The 11,933-nt window shown below is 28.5% G+C and overlaps 1 protein-coding gene across 1 annotated transcript; it reads left to right on the forward strand.

The window, feature by feature from the left end:
• The first annotated feature begins 5,060 nt into the window (after positions 1 to 5,060).
• LOC129971804 (sulfotransferase 1B1-like) lies at positions 5,061 to 7,443 on the forward strand. The gene is made up of 2 exons (XM_056085780.1): positions 5,061 to 5,081; positions 6,543 to 7,443. Exon 2 carries the CDS (start codon positions 6,559 to 6,561, stop codon positions 7,441 to 7,443), a length of 885 nt encoding a protein of 294 aa, XP_055941755.1. The 5' UTR covers positions 5,061 to 5,081; positions 6,543 to 6,558.
• The last annotated feature ends 4,490 nt before the right edge of the window (positions 7,444 to 11,933 follow it).

Raw genomic sequence — 11,933 nt, forward strand, 5'->3', positions numbered from 1 at the left:
CAATCCAACTATCAAACAAAATTTAATTAATTTCTTATTAAAAAATCACTTTCAAATATCATCAATATAATTTTTAAATATGTAGAAAAAATTTACAAATATGGTATTTTTGCCATTTTTTTTTCAGATATATATTAAAATCGAAAATTTGCTTGCTCGAAATTTTTATTTGTTTTTTTCCGCTTATTAACTAAAAAATAATAGAACTTAATTTTATTTAAATACTTAAAATCATTTTACTTTATTTGGTTGAACCTTTAAAATGCAATCTCCCTCCGTGAATTTATGAATAATTAGACATTGTTTCAGAAAAGAAATGAATGCTATTGTGTCTTCCATTTTTTCTGGTTATTATTAAATGCAACAGCTTTTTAAAAAACTTTCTCGTAAATAAATATTCATATAAAAAGTGCTGCAATCTTCAAAACGTTCGAACTCAGATTTTGACGAATCTTTACAATTCAGATATTCCTAAATCCGAAAAAAACAATTTTGTTGTTATCTGTGTCGTCTACGAATGCGATAACAATTCGTCAACGAATTTATTGTTTCTCTATCTCTTTACCTAAATTTTGATTTCAATCAACTGAAAAAAAGATGTAGTTGTATTTTTTTCAATATATTACAAAACACAAAACGCTCATTTACGAGACTCTGAAGATACAAGTATAATAATCTGAGCACTTGCAGCCTTCAGGAATGATCAAGGTCCACAATTTTGAGCAGAGAGGGGGGAAGAGGTAATATCTTTATTATAACTCGTGCGAGAAAGTTTCGGCAAGGCCATTATCACTGCTTTTTCTTGTAACAGACTTGAGGAAAATTTTGAAAGAATTAATTCTGAAATCTTAAGCTGTTGAAAAAAGGATATTTAGTAAAACTGATAGTTATGGTTCAGGCAATTCATAAGACATACACGAAGACTATGCACCAATAAAGGCTTGAAAATACAGAACGAGATAAATAATATTTATCTTAGAACTTTGATAATCGTTAAAAAAAAATCTACATAAGACACAACTCAGCTACTACTCTTTATAAAAAAACGTTACTACATTTCTTTAATACCAGTTGGCGATCATCTTTAAATGATCGCCAACTTTTTCCTAACTAACAACTTACAACTTGATTTACAACTTTTTTCTAACACTAAAAGGGTATTTTTCATTCTGTCATTCTGAAATTTATACATGTCTGAAGGTTTTAGAATGTTTCCTCTGTCTCTAAAAATTTAAAAAAAAAAAAAATAGTGAGTAATATTTATTCGCGAATTAAATAAAAAAAATACTCGTATGTCAAAAGAAAATTAAGAATATTTTCATATCATGAAACTGCTGCTAACAGTTTATTAATATTTATTTTCTTTTTACTTTGGTAGAAAAAGAATTCGATAAAAGTGGAAATTTTCAGAAAATTTTAGCAATAGAACTTATTTAACACACCACAACTCTGTTATGCTATATAAATATAATAATTGCCTTTGATATCCAACCGGTTCCCCAAGAAGGTTCATTGTGTTCAATTCCAATTAAACTTCTAATGTTTACCTTGATGTTCATGATTCCCGCAACAAAATATATTTAAGTACCAAACTGTGACAGGCATTAAAACCATGTTATTTTAATAGCCTTATACATGCTCTGTTCATTCTATACATGAATTTCTTAATGATAATTAGTCCCATGACATAATAGGGCCATTAAAAACTTGTTTTAATGAAACGATTGTACCTAACTTTTGCACTATTGTAATTTCACTTTCTGATTTAGTATATATATATATATATATACTAAAAAATACGCCAAAATTCAGAGAAAACTTAACCGAATTATTATACAATTTTTTATACATTAAAATAATACAAAAATCAAATTCATGCAATTGTTTTATTACCGGAAAGGGCCAAAATAGCGTATAACTTTTTATTTCATTTAAATTTTAATTAAAAATTCAAAATAATTGGCTAAGTATATTTGTCTCGAATTGGCTTTTGATCAAACGGTCAGTCCTATTAAAATGCCAACACATACATATACATTGTTTTCATAAAGCTTTGAATTTTTTCATCATCAAGCGTTTTCACCTTATTAATAACTAAGTAATATTTTTTAATAAAATATAAAATGACACATTAAAATAATATTAAGTTGGGGGATAACTGGAGCTGATGTAGATAAAATGAAGCGAAATTCACGCTTACAAAGTTAGGACGGATATTTTTGTTCCAGTTTCTGTTTTTGTAAGTTTACACAAACATGTTTAATGCAAATTTTCTTTGTTTTGGCAATGTGTTGTTTTAACTTTCTGGCATATTAACGCTCTTCATTGATATGGTTTTTTTTTCTTTCTAAAACACGCGTATTATTATTATGGAGTGTTCTATTCTGTAATTAATTGCTCAAAACTAATTGGTGAGTTCAAATCACAACCAGCCATGGAAAAATTGTTTTGAACAAGAAAGTTTAATACGTGTTTTTTGCTAATATTATTATAGTGCCGAACTCGTATGTAAAAACTGATCAAAAAATTTCTTTCATTTCGTTCATGAAGCTTTTTTTTTTTTTTTTTTCCTTCTTTAGTTTTTAGTTTCCATCTTTAATTTTTTTCTATCGTTTATGATAGATTACAATTGTTGATTAAAGATAAATTTTAAAGTTTTTAGTGGCACAATATAATGAATTGTATTTCGCGTTTACGTTTTCTTTTAACCTTATCCAATATAAAGTGTAATTTTCAAGTACATAAATTATATTATGATAAAAAAATGGTTCGTCATGTCGATCAATAAATTAGAATTATTTACTAATTATTCTTTATTTATGAATCATGCTGCCATCTAAAAGCGTTTAAATGCAACGTGAGTGCAAGAAACGATTATCTGTTTATTAATATAAGCAGATTCCTCCAAAGTTATTACACTGGATTACCAGGCTAAAAAGGAATAACTTTAATATTCAAAAGATAATTTGAAAATATCATTAGTAAATTCTAAATAACTTTCTTTAATTATTATTAAATTATTGTTCTTTTTACTTTAAAACCTAGAATGGAATACGGGGGAATCAGGTTTTTTTAGATTGGAAATTGTGCACTTCCATAATTTTCAGCAATGTTGACAAATTTAACATTATTGACTTTGTCTTTTATTTCTACGTAGATTCAATAATTCCTTCTGGAAAATAAAACTGTAAAAATGGAACGCATATCGATGTCAGAGCGGGAACATTCATTTTGCAGCTATACTTCCCATGCATACTATACTTTCAAAGTAGACGTTTATTTCTTTTGATGTTGCAGATTTTTTAACATTATAACACACACACTTGTGTGTGTCTACATGAAAACCAGACAGTGTGTACAGATATATAAGGTCCTATTGAATCTAACATGATTTTTTTAACTCTTCAATAACAATAAATGATTTTTTTATTAATCTCTTCTGGTTAACACTTATAGTTTTTGTATGAATCAAGAAATTTCATGACTCTAGTTGTAGAAAAATTAGATCATTAGTGGCTGACATGCAGTTAGACTTTAAAAATCCGAGACATTTTTTTTTTAAATCTTCATTCAGCTCTATGTGATACATGATGGTTCCTAACTTTTTGATTGCTTGAATTCTAATACTTTTGGAAAGCTTTTATTTGCTTATTTATTTTCATTTGAACTATTTCAGATAGAAATAAAATTATTTTCACAAAAATAAAAATGTTTTGCCTTATTTACCGTTGTTATTTTTCCTTAATTCAAATAAAAATCAGAAAAGAATTCAATAGAAATGAATTTATTGAGAAAAATACGAAAACACTCGAATTACTTTCAGAGGATACATTCAATAAGAAAAGGCGTTCTACAAAATTTTGAAATTAAAACTGAAAATAGCATACAAATACAAAAAAAAAAAAAAAAAAAAATTATTTGCATTCCATTTTCAGAGCTTCATAAGAGTTGAAGAGGTGAATGAAAAATTACATTGTTTTCATTTTTTAAACACAACTATTACAATTTTAAACACAAGTATGGCATCTCATGTACTGTATCAATTCTATAACTTTTGTTGTCTCACAAAGTATAGAAGACCACGTAGTTTTTAGTCATCACAACAATAATAGGAATCTTAAATACACCTTGATTGTTTTATTTTTATTTACTAAGAGATTGTGGTTATTATACATCAAATTTTTGGGAACATTTCTGTCATATTTGCCGTCCAATCTCAGCAATTTTCGTGCAATAACAACGAATGTAATCTCAGAAGCAATGTAATCTCAAATTCAACATAAATCTTTGAGTTATTTGAATAAAATTATTATAGTAAATTGTAATGAAAAAGTTTCTTCTATAAGGATACAATAACATATGGTACAAATTACTTTAAGACAGCTTAAGGCTATTAACTTTCTTTAAAATGTTTATTGGATGTAATCTAAGCGTAAACATTTGCTTTTCAATACTAACTACATTGCGCTTTTTCTAAAAAAGTTATTTCCGAACCACTTTTATAACGTCACAACAGAAGTTTTCAGTTTAATGGCGGAAATTTTTACAACAGTTGAAATTTCAATGCTCCACATTCAACAACTTTCCAAACATCTCTCAAATTTTTGAAAAAAATTAATTTAATGATGTCATTTAATTTTTAGAAACTAATTGGTAAATGATATCATAGTCGAACCATTCAAAATAACTTTGAAGAAATTAGCAATTTATCATATTCTTTTTAAAAAGATTTATTTTGAATTATATATGAAATACTCTCTTATCTATTATTTAGAACAATTTCTTTCCAAAAGTTTTTTTTATAAAGTCAGCATTTTTTAAAAATATTGTGAACGCAATAATATATTTTCCTGACATGCAAATATTTTTGAAGTTTATGCAATGAGATTTTTAAAAAAGAGCCTTTTTGATTTAAATCTTTTAAATTATCTTTCATGAAAATGTAAATCTTCACAATGTCACAATGTTAAGTCTGTATTTGTTTACATACACACATATATATATAATAAAAAGCGGAATGCATTTAATTTTTATACATTTTCTTTTGGTTGATGTATTAAAAAGGCTTAACATACTATCAGGTAAGTTTTCAGGTGTATTTTGTGTCATACATTTTGAATTCATAGAAACTTATTGAATTGGGCTTTAAATCGATCGTTTTCATAAGCGATAAGAGTAATTCGATTAATTCAATTGTAATTAGTTATCTGTGAAATTGCATAAAGGAAAATATTCTGGCTAAATTTCACCATGATTGTAATAAGCGTATATACTGATTAGCAAACAATTTCTTTAATTTTATATTCTTGTAAAATTCTTCCGAAATAATTATTCCAATAACACATTCATGAAATCTTTATTTGAATTCACGAAAAAAAAATCACATCTTTAACAGACTTAACTATTAGCTTCCATGATTTTTTTCAAATGCATTAATGTTTCAAGCCATTAGTGCCATCCAAGCTCCACTGCTTTTCATCTTACAAAGAAAACTGCAAATATTCTTCGCTAAATTAGCCAAGTTTTTCAAATAATACTCTCAGATCTGCAAAGTGGCCCGAATGAAACTATTCGACTTCAATTTTAACTATAACTCCTTAGTTATAAAATGAAAACCAAAACAGAACTTAGAATTTAAGCAGATCAAGACTTTTTCAATTACAAAAAATACACGCTGACTTCAGTTTTTAAAAAATTTTATAAACATCTTAAAAATGATCACAATGTTTGAATTTTATTAATTTTCATAATGAATAAATTAAAAGTAATAATTTTAATAAAGATGCAATATATATCATACAATATATTCCATATAAATGTTGCCTATTTAAAAATTTCGAACAACTGACTTAATGTATTGCTACATTCATATAAGTTCGCACTACGATGACACACAAGCGAAAAGAATTACTTAATCCTTTGCTCATAAGTCAAACTCAATTATTTGTTGTTGTTGTTTTCATCATCTGCAATGATTTAGCACAGAATGCGCATCGATACACAATATCATTTAAAGCAAAAGATTTCTACAGCAAAAACTGTTCCATGATAAATTTTACAATGTGCACGGCATTTAATCATAATACACAATTGCAATGATGCAGCAACAATTCCGCAATGACGCAATATAATTTAAGTCTTTTTATTTCTGTCAAACCTTCCCGCAATGATGCGAAAATATACAATTGCAAAAAAAAAAAAAAAAAAAAAAAAAAACAGAATGCAGCCAAAAATGTACAAAAACTAACTATCCGCAATGATGCATAAATCAAAAGGATTAAAGTTTCCCGAATCAATTCTTATTAAAGTTTCTACCAAAAGAAGTGATCTGCAAGTTAAAATAAGAGAGTATCATAAATAAGTAGACACGGGAATCGGTGCTTAACTTGCTCTTCATTTTGCTGTAATATAAATAGTTCAATGATTTTCCAGCCACGCCATGAATAATATATATCATGTATATAGTTTTTTAATATCTTTTAAATTTAATATCTTTTAATTTCGCATTATCATGGTACTAAATTTCTAAAATTTCACAATAGATTCACAAGCTTAAGAATGTCCAGATTCCAAGTAATCAAAGGAATTCCTTTTTCAAATGTTCATTGGTTTAAGAAAGAAAACATTGAAGGGACGATTGACTACTATCCGAAAGATGGTGACATCAGTATTGCATCATATCCTAAGACAGGAACAACTTGGCTTCAGTACATCGTACTACAGATAACATCCGAAGGGGATTATTTTCCACCTTTCAACGATCTTCATGTAAAAACGTTCATGGAGATGGCAGGTCCCGAAGTCATCGACAGTTTGAAAGGTGTAAGAATATACAAGCATCATTATCGGTACGATATGGTAAAAAAGAACCCGAAATCCAAGGTGCTCTACATCTACAGGAATCCAGAAGACACTTTCGTGAGCTACTTTCACTTCATGGAAAATGTGCGTGAGGAAAAATTGAATTTTGAAGAATTTTTCGAAGGATTCCTTTCAGGTAACATAGAATATGGAAGCTATTTCGAACATGTTTTATCTTTCCTGAATCATAAAGATGATGATAACTTACTGCTGATATCGTACGAGAAACTTCACGCTAACCCAAGGGAAGAGATCCTAAGAATTGCCAGATTCCTTGGTGAAGAATATTATCAAGGTCTTTTAAGTGATGAATTACTTTTGTCTAAGATTCTGAAGAACACAAGCTTTGAGCATATGAAGAAGAATCTGAAATTTGATCTACCACATAACAGTATTGAGGAAAGCTCTGAAAAACATGCGAACAATATCAATTTATTCAGAAAAGGCATTATCGGCGACGGAAAGAGTTTATTATTTGAAAAACAAATGTGCCGATCGCGTGAAAAATTCACTGAGATTATGAAAGATACTGAAGTGTTTAAAGAATGGATTAAACAGCAGAACAACCTTTCTACAGCGTAATGCAATGCTCCTAATATACTAGATTTCATATTTAAGTGGGATCTGCATTTCTAAAAGAATAATTGCAAGCAGATTGTTTAAATAAATGCTTGCAAAGGATTAAATGTTTTGTAATTAAGTGATATTTATTTTTTCTTATTTTTTTTCATTAACATTGCGCTATAAATAAATGACAAAAAGGAAATAACTCTAATAACCTTAACTATAAATAATATTTTTCTTGTGTATTACTAATAAAAAATCAGTCATTTTTAATACTTTTATAATATAAACATTGCCCTTACTTTAATTTATATTTATTGGTGGGATTAAATACATTTTTTTCTATATGAAAAATGTTTAATTATTAATGTTTTTGCGTATTTCTTTAATTTTGTTTCTGTAAACACAAAAGTTTGTGTCCATCATTCTATTCCTGCAGAGTTGGGTTAATTTCAAAGGAAAATTTCACTTTAAAATTGTTATAATTGATGTAATTATTACTAGATTTGAAAAGCATAGATTTAATAATATACTTATGTTCTGTTTATGATTAATTAAAAATAAAGTTCAGATGAAAATGATATAAAGAATATATTTTTTAATAAAAGATACTCGAACAATTTTAAAACATTTGTCCAATTAAGTCACCTTTTACAGAAATCTGTATTACTCGATATGCTTATGCTCCTAGTATTCTAGATCACTTATTAAGACCTTATTTTCACCTAAATACTTAGAAGTTGGCCTTATTTGTAGTGAAGTAATATCGGTAGCAAATTAAACTGAGCAATACACCTATATTTAAAAAAAACTATGATTAACTATTATTTTTATTGAAAATTGACAGCTAGTGACTATTTATTAAAACTGTTTCTCTTTTTTTTTAAAAATAATTATTTTTATATAGGAAATTTCTTCATACTCTATCACTCTGTACTACTGCATAAATATATTCCTGTTTCCTAAAACATTTTAAGTAATAATTTTTAATGAAAATATTGAATTACAATTATCAGTAGGTAATCCTTTGGTAATTTAAAATAAGCCAGAGTCATAAAACCGTGCATGCTTTGCATTTTTTTACTTAGTTTTTATTAGCATATAAATCTATTTTAATTAACAAATTCTTGCGGAGTGACTTAATTTCTTAGTAAAAGTAGCTTTCAAATGCCATTGATAAAACAGATAAATATAGATTATAACAAATACCTTAAAATATGACTTCTGTTATTTTCCAAATCTGTATTTTAAAATCGAAAATTTTCATACATGAAGTTTTCAATTTAAATTATACATTGACCAATTATAAATATTAATTAATCTTACTTAAAAATTATAGAAAAGAATTAATAATATTTTCTTTTATATATACGAAAGGTACCAAAAATTTTAACATGTTTTTATTTTTTAAATGCTAAATTTTGGCATATAAAGGGTGTCCCAAACTTAATGCAAGAATTAAATTCGTCATCATTCTTGCAATAGAGTTTTGGCAACCCTATTAAACAAACCATTTGACAGCTGACAGTTTAGGATAAGTAAAAATGGACCGTTACACGATGGAACAAACGGTTAGCGCAAAATTTGAATGCAATAAAAAACACATTTTTTTCCCTTTTAAATGAATATTTTTATTGGATCGTAAATTACATAGTATAGTATTATGTATGGAATAACAAACAGGGCAAAATAGCCTCAAGGCTTTGTCTGCACATGCGCATTGTTTTGTCGAAATTTTCCATGCCCATTTTGCATAAACGTGGCTGAATTTCGTTGATGCATCGAAAATTTCCTCCTTCAATGTACGTGTGTTTGTGGGCTTGTTGGTATAGACCTTTAATTTCAAATAACCACATAAAGAGAAATCCAATGATGTCCAATGGTCACACAATCGGGGAGGGGGGGCAATTCTCAAATTTTTAAACTGTAGTCGCTACAATTTATTATTTTTGAAATATTTTTATTATTTGAAATGATGAAAGCACATTGTTCCATAATGCAACGCTCCATTTAAACTATCAGCTTTCAAATGGTTTTTTAATAACACTTTAAGGCCCAAGTGGTGGAAAATTCAAATCTTGCGTTATTTTTGGGACACCATTTATAAAGAATTTTTTTTTTTTGTCATACATCTAAGTAATTAGTCAGAAGTGGATTTCGCTGATGAATCTAACAATGAGGAAATGCTATCGATTTCTTTAAAAGAAGAATTATAGGTAAGAGACAGCTATTTTCGGATCATCTATATCATTCACGAAAAGCAGCGATTCAAGTCATCAAAGATACAAATGCTCTCCGAAAATGGACCTGTGAGTAAAATAGAATTGGTAAAATTTTCAAATTCAGTCTTTTTGGAGGTGAAATCTCATAAACCGAAAATATTCCAGAATCTATTACAGTGATCACAGTTGCCTTTGGCGACCGGTTGCTTCACCAAGGATATTAGTTATCTTTAAGTTTCAGTTAAATCGCTTAAATTTATATCCTTATTATATATTTCATTTAAATCGCTTGATTTTATATCTGTGATATCACGAAATTGCCATCCATTCATGACGTGTCACTTTAATTCTCTTATATAAGATCCTCTCATTGTGTATATGAAACTTTCTAATGGAGAATGGTTCCATTACATTAAGAGGCCATTAAAAGTATAATTGTTCGATTTATCTATCTTATAAACTTTGCAGTATTGTAATTCACTTATTTATCCGTCTCTTAAACTAAATAAATATTAAATATAAGCCTTGTTCTTTAACTTTCAGCAAAGGGGGGGGGGGAATACCACTGTATACAGTAGTTAAAAACGTATTCTTCATTAAAATTTTATTTAATATTTTAGTGATTCCAGTTAAGGTAAATAAGTGTTATAACCGGTGTTTCGATTTGTACATATATACTAAAATATAAAATGTAATATCACCATTTTTTTTTCAAGAATTAAATCTCCGAGTGATAAAATTTTTTTAAAGAGTTTCATTAAACATAGGCTCAAAAATCAACAATATTTTGAGGGTCATTAAAGGAAACGGAGAACAATTTTTTACAAACATGCTACCAAATTTTCAGCAATGAGGAAAATTTAGGATCGATTTTTAAATAACAAGAAACTTAGAAGATGAAAAATCTTAATGCGCTAATTAATACTTAATTGGCTTTAATTAAATGTAGAATTACTCATTATGAGTTATTTCGAAACTAAATTAGAAAAAAATGTGCTTGCCCCCCGTCGGATTTATTTTCCCCCTCCCCAGCAGTAAACTTTTGTCGTTGCTTCTGGTATCTCAATGTATGTTGAAGCGTTTCATCGCTCCTTCCTGTTTACAATTCAGGCCCTCCAGTGGAAAAATAAATTAAAGTTAAATTCCCAATTTGGCCTCCTTTTTTCAGCTACTCATCTGTAAAATTATGTTACACACACACACACCTTGATTGTATATCTTTGGTCTTTCGAAAAAGATATTAATATATTTTTTATTTGGAAAAATCAATCAGAACATTAATAATTGCAAGTACTGAAACTTCTGTAGCAAACTAATTTATAATCATAGTAATCACTATGCACAGTTTTCCCTAGTAGCACACATAAATTGCACAATATTATATAAAACAATATTCGCGATATTAAATGATATAATATAATATTGCACAATATTGTAAAAGTTGTGCTATCTAGGTTACGTTCATCAACTTTCTTGTTAGCTATTTTTAGGATTGAATATATGTTGAATAGCTGAAGTTAAATTTTACTGGCTTGTGCTGCTTTAAAAACAAGACTATCGGCGTATGACTCTGCGTTTTAAAGTGCAGATTGTAAACGCTCTATACATAAAATAAACATTTCTTATTTTAGGTTTGTTTATTTGTTTGTTTAGTTATATTAACGTCCCGTGTGAAGCAACACTAGGGCTATTTTGGGACGGACCTCGTAATTTTGAACCGCGGTCAGATGACGAGGACGACACCTGAGCTGGCACCCCCCTCTCCACACCACACCAGCGGGAGGACATTTGGTCAGGACGGATTTAACGTGGAACAGACCCCCTTACACGACGGTTCTTCGATGGAATCGGGTCTCGAACCTGAAACCCTCCGGTTCCGAAGCCGAGACCTTACCACCAGGCGACCGCGGCCCCTTCTTATTTTAAGATATTACGACCAACGATTGAAAGTGTTTTAAAGAAATTAAAATCAAAATACAAACTACGTCAATTCCAAGTAACAGCGAGCATCTCACTCATTCTACTTATTTTTTACAACATAATCTTCGTTGCCAGATGCAACAGCAGAAAAACAGTTTCATTTAACACAAAATAATATATAAAATATTTTTGCTGCAATTACTTCAAAAACAAACATGAACAATTATAATAATTAAACAAATACAAAACATTAACGATTATTTACAATATTTAGTTACGTGTGAACCACAATGACTTGCGATGATGAGTTGCGTTACTCACAACCTGTTCCTACAATTGCAAACCCCATCCAGTCGAGAAGACAAG

Source organism: Argiope bruennichi, chromosome 6, assembly GCF_947563725.1.
Source record: "Argiope bruennichi chromosome 6, qqArgBrue1.1, whole genome shotgun sequence".
NCBI lineage: Eukaryota > Metazoa > Arthropoda > Arachnida > Araneae > Araneidae > Argiope > Argiope bruennichi.